The sequence below is a fragment of the Schistocerca americana genome, chromosome 3 (assembly GCF_021461395.2).
Source record: "Schistocerca americana isolate TAMUIC-IGC-003095 chromosome 3, iqSchAmer2.1, whole genome shotgun sequence".
Lineage (NCBI taxonomy): Eukaryota > Metazoa > Arthropoda > Insecta > Orthoptera > Acrididae > Schistocerca > Schistocerca americana.
The window spans coordinates 247,695,655-247,722,282 of record NC_060121.1 but is presented as its reverse complement, the minus strand read 5'-3'; the positions used below and the strand labels follow the sequence as shown (position 1 = coordinate 247,722,282).

At 43.4% G+C, this 26,628-nt stretch overlaps 1 protein-coding gene across 3 annotated transcripts in view; it reads left to right on the top strand.

Annotated features, from left to right (window-relative positions):
* The window catches only part of LOC124606205 (monocarboxylate transporter 5), a 163,654-nt gene that overhangs the window by 67,473 nt on the left and 69,553 nt on the right, over window positions 1-26,628 (top strand). For all 3 annotated transcript variants that reach the window (XM_047138176.1, XM_047138177.1, XM_047138175.1), the window contains exons 4-5: window positions 3,125-3,268; window positions 12,324-12,593. In XM_047138176.1, coding sequence (XP_046994132.1) covers window positions 3,125-3,268; window positions 12,324-12,593 — 414 coding nt within the window. The remainder of the gene's footprint in view (window positions 1-3,124; window positions 3,269-12,323; window positions 12,594-26,628) is intronic.

Here is a 26,628-nt window from a genome sequence, read left to right as displayed (position 1 = left end):
CTACCTTGGAAGTAAAATAACACACAACTGGCGAAGCAAGCAGAACATAAAAAGAAGGCTATCACAGACAAAGGCGGCATTCCTATGTAAAAGAAGTATGCTAATCAAATATTAGCCTTAATGTGATGAAGAAATTTCTGAGGATGTCCATTTGGGATGGTGAATAACGGCCTGTGGGAAAACCGGAAAAGAAGAGACACAAAGCGTTTGAGATGTGATATTATACAAGGATGTTGAAAATTAGGTGAAGAAGGAATGATGAGGTTCTCCGCAGAGGCGGCGAAGTAAGGAACATATGGAAAATACTGACAAAAATAAGGGACAAAATGGTTCAAATGGCTCTGAGCACTATGGGACTTAACTTCTGAGGTCATCAGTCCCCTAGAACTTACAACAACTTAAACCTAATTAACCTAAGGACATCACACACATCCATGCCCGAGGCAGGATTCGAACCTGCGACGGTAGCGGTCGCGCGGATCCAGACTGTAGCGCCAAGAACCGCTCGGCCACCCCGGCCGGCAATAAGGGACAGAATGATAGGTCATGTGCTAAAGACATACGGAAATGACTTTCACGCTCCTAGACGGGACCGCAGAGAATAAAAACTCTTAGGGTAAACAGAGACTGGGATACGTTGTACAGATAATTGGAGACGTATGGTGCAAGTATTAATCTGAGATGAAGAGGTTGGCACAAAATCGGAGTTCCTGGCGGTGCCATCAAACCAGTCAGAAGAGCTACGACGAATAAAAGCCATCATAGTTGAGATTAGAGACATCCAGAGCCATCCAATGCAGACTTATCACATTCAGACACGTTCTCAATGAATTATCGCAGCAGATATTCTTAATTCGTCTTATGTTGTTCTTGGTTGCCTTTCTCGGTTCTCTACAGGGTTGGGATTGCTACACTCGTTTTGGCAGTGTTAATGACAGCTGGCGGCCGGGTGGCCTCCCTCATACCAACACTCCCCCTCGCCGGACTTTGTGTACCCCATCTACCTGCGTCTACAGTAAATCTCTAATTTGAGTGTGAGAACGCTTCCTAAATAATCGAGTAGTGTGTATCTGAAGCGGGACTTAGTAATCAGCCCGGTATTTACCTAGCTGTATTGGTAAAACCGCCTGAAACTCATGCCCACGCTGACCGACCCACAAGCCCTCGCAATTAATCCGCGCGGTGCATTCGGTCTGGGATAAGCTCACTTCCCTGAATCCCGGAAGTAGCCGCACTAATGCGCTCGGCTCTCCGGGTGAGTCAGGCGATGTTGGCAGATAAATGTAGTCCATCATTCAGAGGCAGAGTGCTCTCATAAGTAATCTGCCAGCTTGCTCCATTGAGCGTCCCATTCAGGATGTATACGTTTGTATCTCCTACAGCTGGCGTCATATATTCATAGATACCAAACTGACCTTATCAGAATCAGGTGCTATTTATAAATACATTATAAGACAAAAATGCGACTTACCATGAAGAAATTATCAGAATGGGATGGAAACTGGTAGATGTGATGTACATGCACAGACAGACAAATGATTAAAATTTCAGAAAAAATGGATAACTAATTCAATAGAAATAGCCTCACAAATTGAGCAAGTCAGTTATCTATTGGTCCACCTCTGGCGCTTATGCAAGCAGTTTTTCGGCTTGGCATTGTCTGACAGAGTTTTTGGATGTCCTCTAGTGGAATGTCTCGCCAAATTCTGTCTGGCGTCAAAATCCCGTGCTGGTTGCAGGGCACTGCCCATCAAGTATGCTCAGTTGGAGAGAGATCCGGCAATCTCGCAGGCAATGGGAGGGTTTTGCAAACACGAATACAAGCAGTACAGATTCTCTCCGGTTGTGGACAGGCATTATCTAGCTGAACTGTAAGCACAGGATTGCTTGCCATGAAGGGCAACGAAATGGAGCGTACAACATCTGTTGTAGAAAAGTGACGTGAATGACAACCGAAGAGGTCAGAGCCGACCGTTGTGGCCGAGCGGTTCTAGGCTCTTCAGTCCGGAAGCGCGCTGCTGCTACGGTCACGGGTTCAAATCCTGCCTCGGGCATGGTTGTGTGTGACGTCCTTAGGTTAAGTTAGGTTTAAGTAGTTCTAAGTCTAGGGGACTGATGAACTCAGATGTTAAGTCTCATAGTGCTTAGAGCCATTTGAGCCATTTGAAGGGGTCAGGCTATGAAAAGAAATGGTACCCCAGCCCATCACTCCTTTTTGTCGGCCTGTATGGCGAGTGATGGTCAGTTTGGTATCCCAACATTGTCCAGGGCCTTTCCAGAGACGTCTTCGCTGGTCACTGGGGCTCAGCTCGAAATGGGACTCATCACTGATAACACTTCTACTCCAGTCAACGAGATTCCTAGACGAAGACAAGTCTGGAGACGCCCTGGACAGTGGTGGGATACCAATCTCACTGTCGCCCATCCTATGGCACAACAATCAGAAGTGGTAGTCTGCAGTGCCATTTCTTTTCGTAGTAAAACCACTTTGGTTGCCATTTGCAGCACCCCTACATCAACGACGTTCTATGACACGTTTTGTTGCCCTCCATAGCAATCTGCCTTAGGGTTACTTTTCATCAAAATAATGCCCTTTTGAACACGGCGAGAATTTCTATTGCTTGTCTTCGTGCTTGTCAAACACTACCTTGGCCAGCAACCTGCCAGATCTCTCCCCAACTGGATCATTAGGGACAGGGCCTTCCAGCCAGTTCGGGACTTCGACGATCTAACACGCCAATTGGACAGAATTTGGCACGATCTCCTCCAGGAGTAGATCCAACAACTCTATCAATCAATGCCATCCGAACAACTACATGCTTGAGGTCCAGAGGTTGACCAATGCATTACTGATTTGTTCAATTCATGAATCTCTTTCTCTTCAATAAATCATCCAGTTTTTCTGAAACTATAATCATTTGTTTGTCTGTACATTTACATCACACCTACCCATTCGGATAATACCTTCCTGGTACGTCCTTTTTTTTTTTACTTTAAGTGTATTTTCTTACATAGGCTGCCTTGGACTCTGCGTAGGAATTGCCTCCCACACTAGGAGGGAATTCATGAAAACTATTTAACGATATCCACTTTGAGTGACTGAGTGGTACTGTGTTTGTTGCAGGCCTGTTCAGCGGTCCGATGCTGCGCCGCTTCGGCTACCGCAAGGTGGCGATAACGGGCGGCCTGCTGTCCTCCTCGGGCGTCATTCTCACCAGCTGGGCCTACAGCTTCACGCATTTCCTCATCACTTACAGCATCATCACCTGTAAGTCGTCCCTCCGCTGCAAATTAAGTTAATATCACGCTCTACCTGTTCTAAAACAGGAAGTCTTAAATACACTGTTTCTTCTGTTTCCTCCAGATAATACTAATACTTGGAACGATCACACAATTTTGATGTTGGTGACATACCTTACGTGGACATATTTCGTATTCCTCCCCCCCCCCTTTCTGAAAGTCCTTCACTGGTGATCTCAACCAATACATCTCCTGTTGGAGCCATTGCCTCTTCAGAATAAACGTTGCCAAAACCTTGATAATAATTACTGGAGGAATCAGGCACACCGTTCGACTTTCTGACTTCTGCCTAACTATTTATTACCGTCCAACAAATTAAAATATTGTAATTACCCGATTAAGGAAAGGCAAACCTACGTTTCTATCATTTGAAGACTTAGAGAAAGCTTTTGACAATGTTGACTGGAATACTATCTTTGAAATTCTGAAGGTGGCACGGGTAAAATACAGGGAGCGAAAGGCTATTTACAATTTGCACAGAAAGCAGATGGCAGTTATAAGAGTCGAGGGGCACGAAAGGGAAGCAGTGGTTGGGAAGGGAGTGAGACAGGGTTGTAGCCTCTCCCCGATGTTATTCAATCTGTATATTGAGCAAGCAGTGAAGGAAACGAAAAATTCGGAGTAGGAATTAAAATCCATGGAGAAGAAATAAAAACTTAGAGGTTCGCCGATGACATTGTAATTCTGTCACAGACAGCAAAGTACTTGGAAGAGCAGTTGAACGGAATGAATAGTGTCTTGAAAGGAGGATATAAGACGAACATCAAGAAAAGCAAAACGAGAATAATGGAATGTAGTCGAATTAAGTCGGGCGATGCTGAGGGAATTAGATTAGGAAATGAGACACTTAAAGTAGTAAAGGAGTTTTGCTATTTGGGGAGCAAAATAACTGATGTTGGTCGAAGTAGAGAGGATATAAAATGTAGATTGGCAATGACAAGGAAAGCGTTTCTGAGGAAGAGAAATTTGTTAACATCGAGTATAGATTTAAGTGTCAGGAAGTCGTTTCTGAAAGTATTTGTATGGAGTGTGGCCACGTATGGAAGTGAAACATGGACGATAACTAGTTTACACAAGAAGAGAATAGAAGCTTTGGAAATGCGGTACTACAGGAGAATGCTGAAGATTAGATGGGTAGATCATATAACTAATGAGGAGGTATTGAATAGGATTGGGGAGAAGAGAAATTTGTGGCACAACTTGACTATAAGAAGGGATCGGTTGGTAGGATATGTTCTGAGGCATCAAGGGCTCACCAATTTAGTATTGTTCAAATGGTTCAAATGGCTCTGAGCACTATGGGACTCAACTGCTGAGGTCATTAGTCCCCTAGAACTTAGAACTAGTTAAACCTAACTAACCTAAGGACATCACAAACATCCATGCCCGAGGCAGGATTCGAACCTGCGACCGTAGCGGTCTTGCGGTTCCAGACTGCAGCGTCTTTAACCGCACGGCCACTTCGGCCGGCATTTAGTATTGTAGGGAAGCGTGGAGGGTAAAAATCGTAGAGGGAGACCAAGAGGTGAATACACTAAGCAGATTCAGAAGGATGTAGGTTGCAGTAAGTACTGGGAGATGAAGCAGCTTGCACAGGGTAGAGTAGCATGGAGAGCTGCATCAAACCAGTCTCAGGACTGAAGACCACAACAACGACAATTACCCGACGTAGCTGGAATGGGGGAGCGCGTCCTGTAAACTTGAATGCTGTAGATTTTTTATTAAATCCTTTATTTACCAAGTCAATGGCCTTGCCGCAGTTGTAACTCCAGCTCCCGTCAAATCACCGAAGTTAAGCGATGTCGGGCTTGGCTAGCACTTGGATGGGTCACCGTCTGGGTCTACCGCATGCTGTCCAGTCTGCCGAGTTGGAAAGCGGGGTGCACTGAAGTCTTGTGAGTCCAATTGAGGAGCTACTGGATGGCGGCTCCGATGACGAAATTGGCAACGGCTGGGAGAACTGTGTGCTAACCCCATGCTCCTCCATATCCGCATCCGGTGACACCTGTGGGGTGAGGATAAAGCGGAGGTCTTTCGGTACCATTGGGCCTTCAACGCCTCTTTAGGCGGGGTTGAGTTTCTTCATTTTTAATTTGCCAAGGTCGTAATATAGAAAACAGCGATTACTAGTTTCAACTGCCATCTTCAGATCAGGACACAAACATGCAGTGCAATAAGTAAAACACTTAGTCGACATTTCCTTAAGGATGTTAACACTGAAATGACTAGGGGTCTTACTTATCCTCTTCATATAGACAAGCATGTATGCACCCTCATCTGAAGAAGTCCGTAATCACCCTTTTCTAAATACTGATTTTGACAGTTAAAGGTTTTAACAAAAAATCTGCAGCATTTAACTAATGTATATTAAAATAACCTTCAGTAGCAAATTAGTAAGATACATCACTAACTGGGGAACAGAAAGTCCACAAAAGACTAAAACTTAACTTATAAGTAGCCGAACATTGCATTTCATTACTTAACCCGCCTTCACACGTACAAAAACTTCATTCCACTCGTCCCCTTCTGCTCAAACGTAAACTTAATTTATAATCCTCCAGAACACGATTTCTTCTACAAATCCTTGAATACGACACACCTTTCCCTACACAAATCTTAACTAACAATACAGCCCACATCCAAAAAATGTTCAAATGGCTCTGAGCACTACGGGACTTAACTTCTAAGGTCATCAGTCCCCAAGACTTAGAACTACTTAAACCTAACTAACCTAAGGACATCACACACACCCATGCCCGAGGCAGGATTCGAAGCTGCGACCGTAGCGGTCGCGCGGTTCCAGACTATAGCGCCTAGAACCGCTCGGTCACATCGGCCGGCAGCCCACACCCTCCTCCACATTGAACACCATACATTCTTGGCACCAAACATCGTATCATTTTGTCCCTGATCTCCAGTCAAAGTACTTTACAAAGCTTGTATCAGCACATCTGACATACATACATCTGCATACTCTCCATACCATTTCCTAAATATATTTCAGACGTTACCTCTACCTTGAACTCCGCTCAAAGATCTTGTGGATTGAACGCACTCTCCATCGTCTTCGTCTTCTCGCCTCCACAGCTATCCTCACCATTAAGAGCTTGCTTCAGGCGCCTCTTCTAATCCACTCAATCCCTTCCAGATTCGAAACACTTTCCAAAAACCTGTCCCCTTTCTTGTTTCACGGAACATCTACTCATATCAAACAAACCCTCAAAATTTACCAACCATGTTCATATCCATCATTACTTTCAGCTATTTTTCATAAAAATCACATACATAATTGCCAACGATCATGAATTCATAAGAACAACAGAGATTTATTTCTTTATATTTAATAAATCACCGATAGAATTTGATTCTTACCTTCTAAACACTGGTTATGAGCAATTTGTACTACGAGGGTCACTCTAAAAGAAATGCACACTATTTTTCTAAAAATACAGTTTTCATTCTGTATGTGTGAAAGTTTCACAGTGTGTAGGTACATCCTTCCCGCTTGTTTTCAAACTTAATTCAACCTGTTCCCGTGAGTGGCGCCGTCACAGCATGTCTTCAAGATGGCTGCTACACTTGACGTTCGTCAGAAGCAACGTGCTGTCATAGAATTCCCGTGCTGCGAAAACAAGACAGTGGGAAACATCCAGTCGGTGTTGACGAACTCAAGCGAGGCATAAAGCTTTGTGTTGTGCAGTTATCAAGGGAACATGAATTTACCTTCGGAAGCCCATATCGATGATGTTTCGTTGAATGGTTCGCACGCTAGACTTGTTGATAGCCCAACATTGAAATCTGCAGCAATTTGTGGTAGGGCTGCACTTCTGTAACGTTGAACGATTCTCTTCAATCGTCATCGGTCCCGTTCTTGCAGGATCTTTTTCCAGCCGCAGCGATGTCGGAGATTTGATGTTTTACCGGACTCCAGATATTCACGGTACACTCGTGAAATGGTCATAAGGGATAATCCCTACTTCATCACTACCTCGGAGGTGCTGTGTCCCATCGCTCATGCGACGACTATAACACCAAATTCAAACTCACTTAAGATGTACCGAGGCAAGGCGGAGAAGAAGATTAGGATGTATGCCCAACTTCCATACATATTAGAAACGTGTGCCTTGTATTTCCTTTTTTTCCACTCAACTAGACAGTCACAGCAGTGTGTTGCCAGGTACATGTAGTCTACCAAAAAACCTTCCGGAGTGACTGAGCGCTTCGTCACGCTTTTAATACCATCGTTTCCACTGCTGTTGCAAGTGGGCTCTGTTACTAAATACGTCAACCTGTGAACAATCATAGACCAGCCACTTGGACACAGAATATGGCGGTCTATGAAGAACGAGTGTGGCAGCGCGGAACAAATACTACAAACACGCCTCTAAAAGCAGCTTGTCGAAGGAGTCTGGCCGTTCTGAAAGGAACTTTCCCATGCCCAGAAGCAAGTGGCAGCCAGACATAGTGATTCCGATCACTGTGTGTTTATGGGAGATCCTCTTTGGCAGATCAACAAAGTGGCACCAAGAAGGCTTACTGAGAGCCATAAGTTCTACCAAGACAAATACATCATAGACAAACTGAAGAGAGCAAACCAAACAGAAACCAGTTCTGTCGGAGTCTTAGGGTGGTCTACAGGGTATTGCTACAAACTCCGAGGGGTTTTAGAGGGGGTCTTGAGGAACAAATCGAGTATAGGAAACCGTGTCCCCGTCATCCAACGACGTTACAGAGCGCCGAAGTTATAGGGAGTGGCGCCTGCCAGGAGCCCATCCCTCCGATAGGAAACGTGACTTTGTGCACTGACGTACCGTAGGCGGAACATCTCGCAATGTTGTTTGTTATTCAGTGGTTGGGACTGATTGCCAGGATCACCAGTGGAGCAGATCGAGCTAGCTGCTGCGTAGAAAGGCCGTGTCTCCTATAAAGCAATGCTCTGTTGTCTCGATGTGTGACGATTTCGGACACCGATTTCCATCTGAAGTTTATTTTTCTCGTGGTACCCTCTAAAATCTCCACTATTTTTCGGCATAATGGTTCAAATGGCTCTGGGCACTATGGGACTCAACTTCTGAGGTCATCAGTCCCCTACAACGTAGAACTACTTAAACTTAACTAACCTAAGGACATCACACACATCCATGCCTGAGGCAGGATTCGAACCTGCGACCGTAGCGGTCGCGCGGTTCCAGACTGTAGCGCCTAGAACCGCTCGGCAACCCCGGCCGGTCTTTCGGTATACAGCAGAAGGGTGACGTGCCTGTGATAAATGTTCAATGCGCCATTATCTTGAAATGGCATACTGCATGCAAGCTACAATACTAAACAGCTAAATATGCCAAAATAAACATGGCGTCTGGAGCACCGTTTGGAGAAGATGCCTGTTGTTGGTTTAACGTCTTCAATCCGGAAAACGATTTCGATACATGCGTTGTGTAGCTCTTCCAATATATACCGTACTGTCCGGCAGGAAATTTGAAATTGAGGCGATCTTCAAACTTATTTTATATCCAAACGGTACATTTTTGGACAGGGCTTCCTTATTAAACCTTTAACTACTAAGTCGCCTCTTCAAACACTACAAGACTGTAGCAGGAATTCCGAAACACCCTGCATATTTTATAAAACCAGAATTCAAAGCATAATATTTTTGGCACTCATTGTAGAGCTGAACGTAACAACTACAATGCTGGGAAAAAAATTAGTGCATCTGGAAAGACGACGTCGATTTCGATCCGATGATGTGTGAAACACACTGCTGTGACAGTCTAGTTGAATGGGAAAACAAGGAAAGACGAGGCACACGTTTCTAATATGTATGGAAGTTAGGCATACATCCTAATCTTCTTCTCCGCCTTGCCTCTGTACATCTCCACCTGCAACTACCTTTGTCCATGACCTCCCCCTCCCCCCCCTCTGTTCTTCAACTCCACCACCCTGCCTATGTTCATCTTCTTTACCTCCCCCCCCCCACCCCCCACTCTCTTTCCATCTCCTCCTGCCCTCTGCCCATCTTCTCATTTTCTCTCTCTATATCCACTTCCTCTCATCTCTTCGTCCATATCTTCTCCCCATCCCTCTGACGTTGAGCGTTGTTTATTGTTACTGTAAATGCAGATTCCGTAGTAGCAGTAGTAGTAATCATAAGCCAATAATCCAGGTCCGTGGCTCGTGGGCTAGTGGCTAGCGTCGCTGCCTCTGGATCACGGGATACCAGGTTCGGTTCCCGGCCGGGTTGAGGCTTTTCTCCGCCTGGGGACTGGGTGTTTGTGTTGTCCTCATCATCCCATCATCACTTGGGAAGTGCTGAGGCTAGAAATGGAAAGATTTGGACCACGATGTTGAGCACCCAACAAACCATCGCCGGCCGCTGTGGCCGAGCGGTTCTCGGCGCTTCAGTCCGGAACCGCGCTGCTGCTGCGGTCGCAAGTTCGAATACTGCCTCCGGCATGGGTGTTTGTCATGTCCTTAGGTTAGTTAGGCTTAAGTAGTTCTAAGTCTAGGGGACTGATGACCTCAGATGTTAAGTCCCATAGTGCTTAGAGCCATTTGAACCATTTGAACAAACCACCATTTTCAATAATCCACAAATACAACTTTCCTGGTTTTTGTGAAAACCGTTTGCGAGGAAGAAAACAAAACAGCACTTTCTTGCGTAAACAATTTATGTTTAAAACACGAGCACATAACGAGAAAAAATTTATATGCGAGATACAGTTTGTCATATTGTTTGAATGCCCTGGTATGGTAGCTAAAACTGGCTGCGAAAACGGAAACAGAACCGCACACCTTTACACCAGAAAATTTACTTTTTCGCAATCGGTTTTAACAGAAAACTTGTGTACTGTTGTTTGTATTGAAACAAATATATCCTATTCGAAACGTTTATTAGAGTAACCTGTGAAAGTCTTAAGTAAATCGGTCTAGATCGAGCGTGCTGGCGAAGTGATTAGCATTCGGGAGGACGACGGTTCAAAGCCGCGTTCGGCCATCCTGATTTAGGTATTCCGTGATTTCCCTAAATCGCTCAAGGCAAATTCCGGGATGATTCCTTTGAAAGGGCACGGCTAATTCCTTTCCCATCTTTCCCTAATCCGATGAGACCGATGATCTTGCTGTATGCCACGCGGGTTACCCGCGCTGTCTCATGCGCCTTGCCACGGTTCTCGCGGCTTCCTCCGTCGGAGATTCGAGTCCTCCCTCGGGCATGGATGTGTGTGTTGTCCTTAGCGTAATTTAGTTTAAATTATATTAAGTAATGTGTAACCCGGGGGATCGATGACCTTAGCTGTTTGGTCCCACAGGAAATTAGCCCAATTTTCCAAAATTTCAAAATCTTGTTCACTGGTCCCCTCCCCCAAATCCAACAACCAACCAAATCGGTCAAGAATTTTTCGAGAATTTTGGTAACAACATTTCTCCTTTACACTGCACAAGTTTATTTATATGTTATATATACACTACTGGCTATTAGAATTGCTACATAACGAAGATGACGTGCTACAGACGGGAAATTTAACCGACAGGGAAAAGATGCTGTGATATGCAAATGATTAGCTTTGGAGAGTATTCACACAAGGTTGGTGCCGGTGGCGACACCTACAACGTGCTCACATGAGAAAAGTTCCCAACCGATTTTTCATACACAAACGGCAGTTGACCGGCGTTGTCTGGTGAAACGTTGTTGTGATGCCTCATATAAGGAAGAGAAATGCGTACCATCACGTTTCCGACTTTGATAAAGGTCGGATTGTAGCCTAGCGCCTTTGCGGTTTATCGTATCGCGACATTGCTGCCCGCGTTAGTCGAGATCCAATGACTGTTAGCAGAATACGGAGTCGGTGGGTTCAGGAGGGTAATACGGAACACCGTGTTGGATCCCAACGGCCTCGTATCACTAGCGGTCGAGATGAGAGGCATCTTATCCGCATGGCTGCAACGAATCTTGCACCCACGTCTCGATCCCTGAGTCAACAGATGGGGATGTTTGCAAGACAACAACCATCTGCACCAACAGTTCGACGACGTTTGCAGCAGCGTGGAGTATCAGCTCGGAGACCATGGCTGCGGTTACCTTTGACGCTGCATCACAGACAGGAGCGTCTGCGATGGTGTACTCAACGACGAACCTGGGTGGACGAACGGCAAAACGTCATTTTTTCCGATGAATCCAGGTTCTGTTTACAGCATCATCATGGTCGCATCCGTATTTGGCGACATCGCGGCGAACGCACATTGGAAGCGTGTATTCGTCATCGCCATACTGGCGTATCACCCGGCGTGATGGTACGGGATGCCACTGGTTTCACGTCTCGGTCACCTCTTGTTCGCATTGACGGCACTTTGAACAGTGGACGTTACATTTCAGATGTGTTGCGACCCGTGGCTCTACCCTTCATTCGATCCCTTCGAAAACCTACATTTCGGCAGGATAATGCACGACCGCATGTTGCAGGTCCTGTACGGGCCTTTCTGGATACAGAAAATGTTAGACTGCTGCACTGGCCAGCACATTCTCCAGATCTCTCACCAACTGAAAACGTCTGGTCAATGGTGGCCGAGCAACTGGCTCGTCACAATACGCCAGTCACTACTCTTGATGAACTGTGGTATCGTGTTGAAGCTGCATGGGCAGCTGTACCTGTACACACCATCCAAGCTCTGTTTGATTCAATGCCCAGGCGTATCAAGGCCGTTATTACGGCCAGAGGTGGTTGTTCTGGGTACTGATTTCTCAGGATCTATGCACACAAATTGCGCGAAAATGTAATCAGTTCTAGTATAAGATATTTGTCCAATGAATACCCGTTTATCATCTACATTTTTTGTTGGTGTAGCAATTTTAATGGCCAGTAGTGTATTAAAAATTAGGAACATAAAAGATGTGCATGTTCGCATGCAACGTTGTGTCAAAATTTCGAAGCAACCAGTGAAGAACTTCAGCGGAAACCTAGTCTTGCGCTGAGTGCCTGTCTGTTCACTCTTCGTCCTGTTGGTCACACTGGCGCGGTGCTGTCCCACAGCGGTGGGGAACCAGATGCTGACGGCGGCGCTGAGCCTGGCGTTCAACTCGTACTTCAAGGAGCTGCGCAGCCGCGCGGCCGGGGTGTCCATCTCGCTGATGGGTCTGGGCCCGGTGGTGATGCCGCAGCTGGTGACGCTGCTGCTGCGCAACTACAGCACCTCGGGCGCCGCCCTTATCATCGGAGGTCTCTCACTGCACAGCGTGGTCGCCGCGCTGCTGCTGCAGCCCGTGCGTTGGCACATGAAGCCCGCGCCGCCGGACCCGCAAGGTTGGTACCACCCACTGCCTCACCGTAGCCCCCAGCAAATCTATTTCCGCAGCTCGTGGTCGTGCGGTAGCGTTCTCGCATATCACACCCGGGTTCCCGGGTTCGATTCCCGGCGGGGCCAGGAATTTTCTCTGCCTCGTGATGGCTGGGTGTTGTGTGATGTCCTTAGGTTAGTTAGGTTTAAGTAGTTCTAAGTTCTAGGGGACTGATGACCATAGATGTTAAGTCCCATAGTGCTCAGAGCCATTTGAACCATTTGAAGCAAATCTACACCGATGAGCCGAAACATTATGAACACCACTTGAACAGCGTGTTGGCCCACTACGCAGACATAATACAGTATCGATCCTTGACAGGATTCCAGGTTACTCTGCAATTCACACTTAAACGCCTGGCAGAGGGTTCATCGAACCATTTTCATACTACTTCTCTACCATTCCACTCTCGAGTGGCGCTTGGGAAAAACGAACAACTAAATCTTTTCGTTCGAGCTCTGATTTCTCTTATTATGATGATCATTTCTCCCTATGTAGGTGCGTGTCAACAAAATATTTTCGCATTCGGAAGAGAATATTTCGTAAATAAATCTCGCCGCAAAGTGCCTTTCTCTCAGTGACTGCCACTCCAACTCGCTTATCATACCAGTGACACTCTCACGCCTGTTGCGCGATAACACGAAACGAGCCACCCTTCTTTGCACTTCTTCGATATCCTCCGTCAATCCTACTTGGTAAGGATCCCATACCGCGCAACAATATTCCAGCAGAGGACGGACAGATGTAATGTAGGCTCTCTCTTTAGTGGGTTTGTCGCATCTTCTAAGTGTTTTGTCAACAAAGCGCAGTCTTCGTTTCGCCTTCTCCACAATATTATCTATGTGCCCTTTCCAATTTAAGTTGCTCTTAATTGTAATTCCTAGGTATTTACTCGAATTGACAGCCCTTAGATTTGTGCAATTTATCGTATACCCAAAATTCATCGTATTTCTTTTAGTACCCATGTGGATGACCTCGCACTTTTCCTTGTTTACTGCCAGTTGCCACTTTTCGCACCATACAGAAATTCTCTCTAGATCATTTTGTAATTGGAATTGATCGTCTGATGATTTTACTAGACGGTAAATTACACCATCAGCTGCAAATAATCTAAGGGGGCTGCTCAGATCACCTAGATCACCTAGATCATTTATGCAAATCGGAAACAGCAGAGGGCCTATGACACTACCTTGCGGAACGCCAGATATCATTTCTGTTCTACTCGATGATTTACCATGTATCACTACGAACTGCGACCTCTCTGAGAGGAAATCACAATCTAGTCACACAACTGAGACGATACTCCATATGCACGCAATTTGATTAATAGTCGCTTGTGAGGAACGGTATCAAAAGCCTTCTGGAAATCTAAGAATATGGAATCGATCTGTGATCCCTTGTCGACAACACTCATTCCTTCATGGGAATAAAGAGCTAGCTGTGTTGCACAAGAACGATATTTTCTGAAACCGTGTTGGTTATGTATGAATAACTCATTTTCTTCAAGGTGATTCATAATGTTAAAGTACGGTATATGCTCCAAAATCCTACTGCAAACTGACGTCAGTGCTATGGGTCTGTAATTCAACGATTTACTCCTATTTCCTTTCTTGCTTTCTTTCTGTGCTACTTTGCAGTCCTTAGGAACAGACCTTTCGTCAAGTGAGCGGTTGTATATGATTGCTAAGAAAGGCGCTATGGTGTCTGCATACTCTGAAAGGAACCTGATTGGTATACCATCTCGACCGGAAGACTTGCCTTTCTCAATTGATTTGAGTTGTTTCGCAACACTTAAGATATCTACTTTTATGTTACTCATGGTAACAGCTTTTCTCGTTACGATTCTGGAATATTTTCTTCGTCTTCTTTTGTGAAGGAATGTCCATGCACAGCACAAGCAGTTCCCACAAATTACGGGGTGGTGGTTTACAGGCACACAGCTGGCGCCAGATATGTGTCCGAATGGGTACAGATCAGGCACATTTGCTGGTCGAGACATCAATGTGAATTCACTATAGTGACCTTGCAACAAGGACAATTATCCTGCCGAAAGATGACATCGCCATAGAGGGAGTCTCCAAGCAGGAAACAATGTAGGTGGGCCGCAATAACGCTCGCGCGGTTCACTGTTGAGGTAATGCCTCCCATTACCAACACAGACCCCATGGAAGCCCAACTAAATGTACCCCATATCATAATTCTGCTCTCACCGACGTGCATCTGTTACGTGAACCATTCGCCTGGATGACGGTGTGTTAGGACCCAAACATCGAGCTGAAATGAGATTCATTCTACAGGCGACACGTTTCTATCGACACATGGCGAAAACTCATCGATGCTGCGCCCACTGCAGTCACAACTGACTATGAATCCTTGCTTACAGCATTTTCAAAACTCTTCAAGAAAGTAATGTACTCAAGAGTGGTTACCCATCTCAACAGTAATGGGATACTTACTAAATCACAGTTCAGATTTCAAAAATGCTGTTCCACTGAGACAGCAATATACAATTTCACTGTCGACATAATAGAGTCTTTAAATAGTAAAATGGCACCAATAGGAATTTTCTGTGACTTGTCTGAAGCATTTGATTGTGTGAACCATGCCATTATGTTACAGAAATTACAATTCTATGGTATAAATGCAATAGCATATGAGCGGTTTAAGTCATACCTACAGAACAGGAAACAAAAAGTTTCCTCATACGGGTCACGTGATTTAAATAAGATTGCCACTTCATGTAACTGGGATGAAATTAGATTAGGTGTTCCACAGGGTTCAGTCATGGGTCCTCTTCTGTTCTTGATATATGTGAACGACCTCCCTTCCTATCTGAAACAGAAAGCTGAACCGACACTGTCTGCTGATGAAACAAGCATCATTATTAATTCAGTAAAAGAAACTCCAATTGAAAATTATACAAATAATGTCTCTGGAAAAGTCATTAATGGGTTTTCTGCAAATGGGCTTGCTCTAAACTTTGAAAAAACACAGTACATCCAATTTTCTGCTGCAAAAAGTACAGTTCCTTCAATAAATATAATACATCAACAGAAGTCAGTGGACAGGGTAGAGCATACTAAGTATTTGGGTGTACATACAGGTGAGAATCTTAATTGGAAAATTAAAATTTTGGATCTTCTAAAGCCATTAGGTTCAGCAACTTTTGCAATCAGAATAATTGCCAATTTTGAGGATGTAGAAATTAGTAAGCTAACATACTTTGCATACTTTCACTCTCTGATGTCATACAGAATAATATTTTAGGGTAACTCAACATTTAGACAAAAAGTATTCACTGCTCAAAAGAAAGTGGTTAGAATAATGTGTGGGGTTCATAGTCGCACATCCTGTAGGCATCTTTTTAAAAGATTGGGAACTCTTACAACAGCCTCACAGTACATTTACTCACTAATGAAATTTGTTCTCAATAACATGGACCAGTTTAAAACAACAGGGACATCCATGATTATAATACTAGAAAAAAGAAAGACTTACACTGTCCTTAACTGAACCTGTGTTTGGCACAGAAAGGGGTAAAATACGCTGCTATAAAAGTTTTCGACAAATTACCAGATGAAATAAAATGTCTGACAGACAGCAGTAATAGCTTCAAAAATAAATTGAAATCATATCTCCTTGACAACTCCTTCTATACCATAGATGAATTCTTGAATAAGAGTATGTAAGTCTATAAATATAGTATACGCATCTTGAGCTATTTAAGGGAATGGGGTAAATAATAGAAATATTAATCTTTTAACTCTGTAATATATATACATATATATATATATATATATATATATATATATATATATATATATATTAAAAAATCTTGTTTCATTTGTGCATTGCTTGTGCACTTGACACCTTCCACATCATAACGGCTGCCATACCGTGCGATTGATCAATGGAACACGCAACCAACAAACTAACTGTCATTGGGTCAACACAGTATCATGTAGGAGTCGTGTGAGGTGGAGCTCCATGTTCAACAATGGTCTCTAAACGCTGTGCTCTGAAACGCTTATGCCAGCACCAGTGTTTTACTCTGTCGTCACATCTGCCACAGATTGCTGCCTGTCCTTGATTCCACAGTGGGGGATCCTCCAATCTCTACGTTTTGCGAAGAGAGGTGGTCGTCCAGTACCATATGGTCTACGCATCATTCCACCATCCTTCAACCACTTTCCATAGCTGCTCACGATAGAAGTACACCAACAGGCGAACAGCTTCGCCGTTTCATAGATTCTCGATTCCAGCTGCAGCGCTACAACAATGTGCCTTGTGTCGAAACCGCTTATATCCTTGGATTTCAGCATTTGTGGCCCGTATCTTTGCTACAATGACTGCCCATTCGTCTCTCTTCCGCTCACATTCTTTCCTTACTGCTTTACGTGCCCGCAACACCAGTGGGAGGCATTCAACCTCACGGTAGCCAGTGTTCATAGTGTTTTGGCTCATTGGTGTACAAGCTGTACGTATTCCGTATGCCACTATATGGGGTGTGACAATAAAGTAATGAGACATGTTAAAAAAAATGTTGCTTGCCGTTTTGGTGAAGTTTAGAGTTGTCTCCCTCAAAGTAGTGCCCTTCTGATTGCACACACTTTTATCAGCGCTTCTGCCGTTGATGGTAACATTTCAAGAACTCATCTTCTGTAATATCCTCCAAGACCCTCGTCACAGCTTTTTGGACATCTTGTGTTGTTTGAAAATGGTGTCCCTTGACCGTAGTTTTGACTCTTGGAAATAGAAAAAAGTCGCACACAGCGATATCTGGTGAATAAGGTGGCTGTGGTAGTACTGACATTTTTGTTTTTTAGGTTAAAAATTGCTGTACTGACAGAGCAGTATGGGATGGCGCATTATCGAGATGCAGGTCTTCATTTATTATTAGACAAACCATTTCTCGATTAATGTTCAGTTCTTCTGCAATAATTTTCACGGATAATCTTCGATCAGATCGTACGAGTTCATCCACCCTGGCCAAGTTGACATCCGTCCGTGAAGTTGATGGTCGTCCACTGTGGTCTTCATCTTCAACATTCGTTCTGCCTTCACTAAACATTTTATGCCAACGAAAAACTTGAGCTCTCGGCATAACCTCCTCTCCAAGAGCCTTCTGAAGCTTACTGTAAGTTGTCGTCGCGTTTTCACCCAGTTTAACGCAAAAATAAATGGCATACCTTTGCACAATATTATGCAATTCCATTTCCGTGACGAGAGACACAAACACGTGTTAACTTATTACAGCACAACTCATGACTGAGCAGCTGAATCGACTAGAAGCATCTTATAGACCAAGGTCAAAGATATTGTGCCTACGCAAGCTTGCAGAGTTGCCACATCTTTCAAAGAAAATCAGTCTCAGTACTTTATTGTCGCACCTCGTATGATGCACGCTGGAGGCTACCTCGTACCGCTGCTATTCATTCCCTTTCGTATACTGACAAGAAGAACACTGCAAGTGCCACAACCTGATTTTCTAGAAACTTTGCTCAGTGGAAGAGGAGTCAAATTAAGGGAGGACGTGTCTCGGCATTCAATATTTTCCACGCAAGATACCTTTCATCGCGCTTGCAGTTCAGTTGAAGCGTTGGCACATTTTGCAGCGTCGTGGCTTTGCACTTCTGCGCAACGTGCTCGAAACCAGATTATTTTTTCCATTTGATTTCTTTCGTTCTCATTTACCTATCCATGTTCGTAGAAGGTTACTGCAAGAATGTTCGCTATTAAATTAGGGAATACAGTGGCGTTATATTAATTGTAAAATTACAGCTGGGTTTTCACAATACGTGAAATACAATTATTATATATGTCTATATGCTCCAGTGTTGTCTGTTCGTTTTGAGAACTAATTCGGCAGTGATGTGTTTCCCTTATTGATTCCTTCATGAGTAATAAACCAAATGGGAACAAGTACGCAACATCACCAATATTACTGACAAGCCACACAACAGGAATTTGACTGAAAACGATTTCAAATTTTTCTCATTAACTTATTGTTTTACACATTCGTGTACTAATCTTCTGCGGTCATGGGTACAGAGACGAAAAAAATAAAAATAAAAGCAATAATCAGGTTTCAAATACAGAATGTAAAAGTATGAAACCACGACGCAAGCCACTGTGCTAACGCTTCGACTAAATTAGTTACGAAGTAAAAGCCATATAAAATACCCCAAAAACTTCGACTATCGTTTTCTCAGAAACGGTCGATTATCTACCGATAACGTGAGACGCGAGTTTGCTTGTCTTGACTCATCTTCCACAAAGCGAAGTTTCTGGTGCATCGAGGTTCCGCGCGAAACTGCTGTTCATGTGCCTCCTCCTTTTTTTTTTTCAGTCATTTCTTTTCTCATGACTCCATTACTCTCCTGTGCCAACGTCTTCATCTCACACGGAGAGGTCTCCAGTGGCCAGATCGACCTTTTGAAACCATCTATACGATGATGTAGGTTAAGTTCCAAGATATCACACCTACAGCCAATCACCCTGGCGAGCAGTCGTTTGCGAGTAATTATCTAAAAAGAAATTCATATGAACGCGTGATGCTCTATAGCTTTAAAAACAGATATGTGACTCAGATTGGCTGTGTAGGGTAATTGTTAAGTTACAGTCCTCAGATGGGAAAGATTATGAGCTCGAATCTCATCAGGTGCTTCGACATTTTTTTAAATTTTCAAACCACCATCGAATGACTTCGATCATTATTTTTTTTTCAGTGAATTAGTTTAAATGTAATTTTTCTTATTTTTACTCATATGTCACATCATTTTAACCACCATATTAACTTTTTCGTTTGCTCTTATTCTGCTTTCTCTGTCTTTTTCCACTTGTTACCTTTAAAACAATGATTAAAATGATGTGACAAATGAATAAAAATAAAAAATTATATTTCAACCAATTCATTGAACAAAAACAATGATTAAAGTAAATTTGATAAAGATTTGAAAACAAAGAAAGTGAAAGCACCTGGTGAGATTCGAATCTACAACTATTTCGAATTTGAGGACAGCACCTTAACCATTACACAACGCATACAGTCTGTCAAAATTTTGGCCAATTGCTCCTAAACAAGGGCCCACGAAGGTGATTAGCTACAGGATGTGATACCTGAGTCCTTAAACTATGTAACGATATAGACAGTTTCAAAAAGTCTGTCCCACCGCTTAGGACTTGTCATAAGAGTATCACTTGCAACATCAGTCCTCAGTTATTAGTTGTATGTATTCCAACCTCTGTCTTCCTCTACAACTTTTCCCCTCTAGTACCAAGGAAGTTATTCCCTGATATCTTAATATAAGCCCTATCAGCCTGTCACTTGTTTGTCAGTGATTTCCATATATTCATTTCCTCACAGATTCTACGGAGAACCTCCTCATTCCTTATCTTAACCAGTCCACCTAATATTCAAAGTCCTTCTGTAGCACTACATCTCAAATTCATCGATTCTCTTCTGTCCCAGTTTTCCCACAGGCCATGAATCACTATCATCCTATGTTTTGCACCAAACGCATGTTCTCATAGATTTATTCCTCAAAGTAAGGCCTGCGTTTGATAGCAGATATCAGACTTCTCTTGGCCAGGAATGCCTTTTTTGTCTCTACTAGTCTACTTTTTATATCCTCCTTACTTCTTCCACCATGGAAAAGGCAAAAGCGATAGATATCGCTGCATCAAAATTTCTAAATCATTGCGGTTGAGTCACAACCAAACAACTATCAAGCTGGTGTGTATAATCTATGAGACTGCCGGCATAACATCAGACTCGGGGTGGAACATCAAAGACACAATACTGAAGATAGCATGAGCTGATCAGTGCGAGAACTATCACATAATCAACTTAACATCTCATGGATCAAACTTACTGACTATAATAATACGAGGGTCGTCCACAAAGTAAGCTCCGTTTCTATTTCTATCCGCGACAGCGCTACGATCGCTGTTCCGAGCATGCGCGGTAGTTACTCTGACTCAAGGAGAAGACATGTACGCCATTTTCAGATCGCTGCTGCCGACGTGTGCTTTGTAGTGCTTCTTTATCGTGTCAGCCGTAATTGAAAATGCCGCCGCGTGTGAAATCAGATCTGTGATTCGTTTTCTAAATGCAAAGAAAGTTAAACCAAAAGAAATTCATCGGCAAATCTGCAAGGTTCATGGGCAAAATGCTATGAGTGATTCAATGGTTAGAAAATATGTCAGACTGTTCAATGGAGGACGTGATCAAGTGCACGATGAAGAACGAAGTGGACGCCAGTCTGTGGTTACTTATGAACTGGTTCACACAATTGAAGAGAAGATTAAGTACAACCGTAAGTTTATACTTAGTGCCCTAGTTATGGAAGTTCTGCAAATCTCACAATCACTAATTCATGAAATTGTCACTGAAAAACTGACATTTAGAAAACTTTGCTCACGTTGGGTAACCAAAATTCTTACTGAACAACACAAAAAGCAACGGATGAGCAGCGCATTTCAGATTTTGACGCACTACATTGAAGAACGCGATGTTTTTCTTTCTCGGATAGTCATGGGGGATGAAACATGGGTATCGTACGACACCCCTGAAACAAAACGGTAATCAGTGGAATGGAGGCACACTTCATAGCCAACAAAGGTTATGCCTAAGCAAATCTTGCTTCGAAAAGTCATGTGCGCCATTTTTTGAGACAAAAAAGGCATTTTGCTGATTGATTTTTTACCACGAGACCAGACAACCAATGCACACGGTTAGTGCGAGACCATTAAGAAACTGCGCCGCGCAATACAGAACAAGCGCCGAGGATTACTGTCAAAACGTGTTGTTTTTTTCCACGATAATGCCCGACCTCACACGGCGAATGTGACCAAACAACTCTTACGGGGCCGACCGGTGTGGCCGAGCGGTTAAAGGCGCTACAGTCTGGAACCGCACGACCGCTACGGTCGCAGGTTCGAATCCTGCCTCGGGCATGGATGTGTGTGATGTCCTTAGGTTAGTTAGGTTTAAGTAGTTCTAGGTTCTAGGGGACTTATGACCACAGCAGTTGAGTCCCATAGTGCTCAGAGCCATTTGAACCATTTGAACTCTTACGGGAATTTCACTGGGACACGTTTGATCATATTCCTTACAGCCTGGACCTCACTGCTAGCGACTTTCATCTCTTCTTACACCTAAAACCTGTCAACACATCAACGATGATGACGAGCCGAAAGAACATATTACCACATGGTTGAATACACAGGCGGAAACCTTCTATGAAGAAGGCATACAAAAACTTGTGCCACGATATAACAAGTACCTTCAAAATTTCGGAAGCTATGTATAAAAGTAGTTTAACATTTGTAGGCTTTTGTAAAATAAATATTTTGTCTGTATCTGTACACATTTATTTTATATAAACAAACGGAACTTACTCTGTGGACGACCCTCGTATACAGAAGAATGGAAAAGAAAATTGAGAATCTCTTAGATGGCGATCAGTTTAGTTTTTGAAAAGGCAAAGGCACCAGAGATAGTTGCGACGTTCCGCTTGATAATGGAACCAAGACTGAATAAAGATCAAGATACGGTCATAAGATTTGTCGAACTGGAAAAAGCGTTCGACAGTGTGGAATCGTGCAAGATGTTCGAAAGTCTGAGAAAAATTGTAGTAAGCTATAGGGAAAGGCAGGTAATATACAATATGTATAAAACCCAATAGACAACGATAAGAATGGAATACCACGAACGATGCAGGGATGCAGTCTATCCCCCCTACTTTTTAATTTACACATCGAAGAAGCAATGACGGAGATAAAAGAAAGGTTCAAGAGGGGGATTAAAATTTAGGGTGAAATAATGTCAATGACAAGATTTACTGATGACATTGCTGTACTCAGTAAAAGTGGAAGAATAGTTACAGGATCTTTTGAATGGAACGAACAGTCTAACGAGTACAGAATACGGACTAAGGGCAAATCAAAGAAAGACGAAAATTGTGAGGAGTAGCAGAAATCAGCTTAATCATAAATTTAACATCAGTATCGGTGGCCACGAAGCAGAAAAAGTGAAGAAATTCTGCTACCTTCTAAGCAAAATGACCCATACGAGTCCTAATTTCTCTTATCCTCTCGTCCCGTTCCTTATGCGAAATGTACATTGGCGGAAGTAAAATCGTTTCGCATTCAGCCGCAAATTCCCGAAATTTTTTCGATAATTTTTCGCGAAAAGAACGTCGTCTTCCCTCCAATGGTTCACATTGGTGCTCAAATGGAATTTCTGTAATACTCGCGTGTTGATCGAACCTTCTTTCTTCAGTCTGTCTTATTCCACGGCTGTACTGGCCCTAATCCGTAAGTATTATTCCACTGCTGGGTATAGGCCTAATCCATACCTACATTCAGTACGACATGCGGCGCATGGTATCGGATATGATGCACAGGTCCCGGTACAGTGCCCTGTAAAAGGTAGTGGGTCAGCTAAGTAATTTCTGCTCCTGATATATAGCAGTCGTAACGCACAGACCTGACGAGCAAGCCGGCTGGTCCTACGCGCTGCCGTTTCTCTCTGTCGGTTCGGAATAGCAGTTAGAAGCCAATGAGACAAGGTTGTATCCTATCCGTGATATCATTCAGTCTGTACAATGAGCATGCTGTGCAGGAAATCAAAAAGAAATTTTTAAAGAGAATTAAAACTATGGAGAAGAAATCAAAACTTTTGGGCTTTATAGAAGACGCTGTAATTCTGTCAGAGACAGCAAAGGATTTGAAAGAGCATTTCGACGGAACAGATAGTGCCCTCAAAAGATGTGAGATTAACATCAACAAAAATAAAACAAAGGTTATGGATGTAGTCGAATCAGATCAGTACTGCTGAGGAAATTCTATTAGCAAATGAGGCACTATAAGTGGTAGATACTTTTTCTATTTGGGCACCAAAATAAGCAGCAGTGTCCGAAGTAGGAAGGATATAAATTTGCACACTGTAACAAAGTGAAATATGGTCGATGAATACTTAAGACAAGAAGAGAGGACACATGCTGAGACATCCAAAAATCGCCAATGTAGTACTGGAGGAAGATGTGGGGGATACAAAAATCTGATGTATTAGGGACAGTCAAATGAAAACCAAACACCCGCCACAACGGGAACATGAAATGTTTCCACTCAAATTTAATCACCACACGCGTTAAGACATTTATCTCACGGGGAACCGAAACGATCAATTCCTATTTCGTAGTACGTAGTCGGTCGCTAATGGATCCACAACGGCACCCACTTTTTCACTTCCTCGTCCAACTGAAACCGGAGTCCATGCATGTCATTCGTAAGGTCGCCAAAGATGTGAAAATAACACAGTGAAAGATCCGGGCTGTACGGAGGATGTTTCAGTGTTTCCTAATCAAGTCGCCTTCATCCGGTTGGCAGTGTGGGGACAGACATCATCGTGCAACAGTGTGATTCCGTCCGTCAGCATTTCCTGGCATTTTGACTTGTTGGCACGTCGCAGTTTCTGGAATGTGCCTTCATAGCGTTGTGCATTGACCGTGGCTCAATGCTCGAGGAACTCGACGACCAGATAGCCCTGCAATTAGGTCATCATGACCTTACCGGGACTTGTGTGAACAACTTTGGATTTCTTTGCATGGGGAGATATGAAATGTTTCCAGTTTTGGCTTTGTCGTTCAGCCTCGGGCTCTAGGAATACTGTCGGATGGAATTATCCAGTTTCACGATAATGCCCACCTCCAACATTACCATTCCGACGGAGGCTATGCTTCCGCAATTTTATTGGTAAGCACGGATCTTTCACGACGTAATTTTTATATCTTTGGTGACCTGAACAAATACGTGGACGTCGGTTTCAGTCGGACAAGTGCAAGAGTGGGTACTGTTCTGGATCCATGAGCAACGGACTGTTTCCTACAAAACATGAATTGATCGTCTCGACTGCCAGTGGCAAAATGTTGTAACGCGTGTGGCGATTACTTTTGAATTCCATTCGATGGTTCCGTTGTAGCGAGTGTTCGGTTTTCATTTGAGTTTGTTGCGGTAGTTATGCAGAGATGAAGGGGCTTCCACACGACTAACATGGAGAGCTGCAACAAACCAGTCTTTGGACTAAAGACCATAACAGCAATAGAGAATGTAAGTCTAGATGTCCTCAGAAGGATATGGAACTCTCTCTCTCTCTCTCTCTCTCTCTCTCTCTCTCTACTGGAAGTTATGCTCTTTAATAGCTGTCACACTTCATTCAGCACACAATGACTAGCCTATTTGGAGAAATAACGGTGTATGAGACTACATCAGCAAATTATACTGGTTGATATGTATGTGCAGGAGGGGGTAGAGTTATTGTTAAGTGACGTCAAATTAAAACCGTGTCTCTTGTAATTTTTCGGACCGTATTTTTCGTAAAACATTTCCGGTACTTTGTCACTACGGACGCCTTTTTCCCCTGCGAAGAAATATTTGCTTTGAACTGTTTAACCGTTATCTCCAAAAGAGATAAAAAATGAGTATTGTATACCGTTAAATCGTTCTGAGTTGTGCAGTACGTCAGTCCATGAGTAAAAGCGTCTACGTCGTCTTGTTGCATCGTTGTAAGACAACCAAGTGCTTAGCTCTTTATGCGCGACAAAAGCCCTCAGTTTCAGCCAGAATCATAAAGTCTTTGTGTACATTTAATGCGTAGTCGTTTCGAATACTTTAAAAACACCGTGAACCCGATTTTTGCATGGGTATAGACCCGACCAGCGTAATGAATCCTTTCCCCTTCTTCGCCCGTTGCAGAGCTAAATCGCTCACTCATTGCTAAGTGAATAATAGAATTATCAACTAAGAAACAAAGGGGGAGCAAGAGCAAAGCATTCAGTTTTTTCTTGCGTATATACAACTTCTAAACATCCATATGTAATATGTGACCTATTTACGTAAGTTCCCCCATCAAAACCCAGCGTTTACACGTACATCTACGTCTACATCTACATAATTACTCTACAGTTCACATTTAAGTGCCTAGCAGAGGGTTCTTCGAACCACATTCAGACAATTTCTCTACCGTCCTACTCTCTAATAGCATGTGGGAAAAATGAACACTAAATTCTTTCTGTATGAGATCTGATTTATCTCATTTTATTTATTTACGATTGCGACAGTGAAATACTTCTGGATTCAGAGGAGAAAGTTACTGATCGAAATTTCGTGAAAACACCTCTCCACAGCGAAAAACGCCTGTCTTTTAATTATTGTCACCCTAACTCGCTTGTCATCCTTGAGTCTCTCTCCACTACATCGCGATAATAGAAAACGAGCTGGCCTTGCTTGGACTCTTTCGGTGTTCTCCGTCAATCCTATCTGGTAAGGATTCCATACCACACAACAGTAGTCCACCACACGACAGGCAAGCGTAGTGCAAGCAGTCTCTTTATTAAATCTGTTCCATCTTCTAAGCGTTCTGCCAATAAAACCCAATCTTTGGTTTGCCTTCCCCACAACGTTATCTATGAGATAGTTCAAAAGGAAATAGCTCTGAGCACTATGGGACTTAACATCTGAGGTCATCAGTCCCCTAGAACTTAGAACTACTTAAACCTAACTAACCTAAGGACATCACACACATCCATGCCCGAGGCAGGATTCGAACCTGCGACCGTAGCAGTCGCGCGGTTCCAGACTGAATCGCCTAGAACCGCTCGGCCACACCGGCCAGCTTTGTGATAGTTCCAACTAAAGTTATTCGTTGTTGTAATTCATAGATATTTAGGTGAATTAACAGACTTTAAATTTATGTGATTTATCGTAAAGCCGAAATTTAACGGATTAGTACTCTTGTGCATGATCTCATACGTTTCTTTATTCCGAGGCAATTGCCAGTTTGCTCACCATCCAGATATTGCGTCTAAAACATTTTGCAATTGATTTTTATCTTATGATGACTTTACTATGCGGTAAATGACGGGATCGTCTGCAACCAATCTGAAAGGGCTGCTCAGATCGTCTTCTAAATCATTTATATAGATTAGGAACCACAG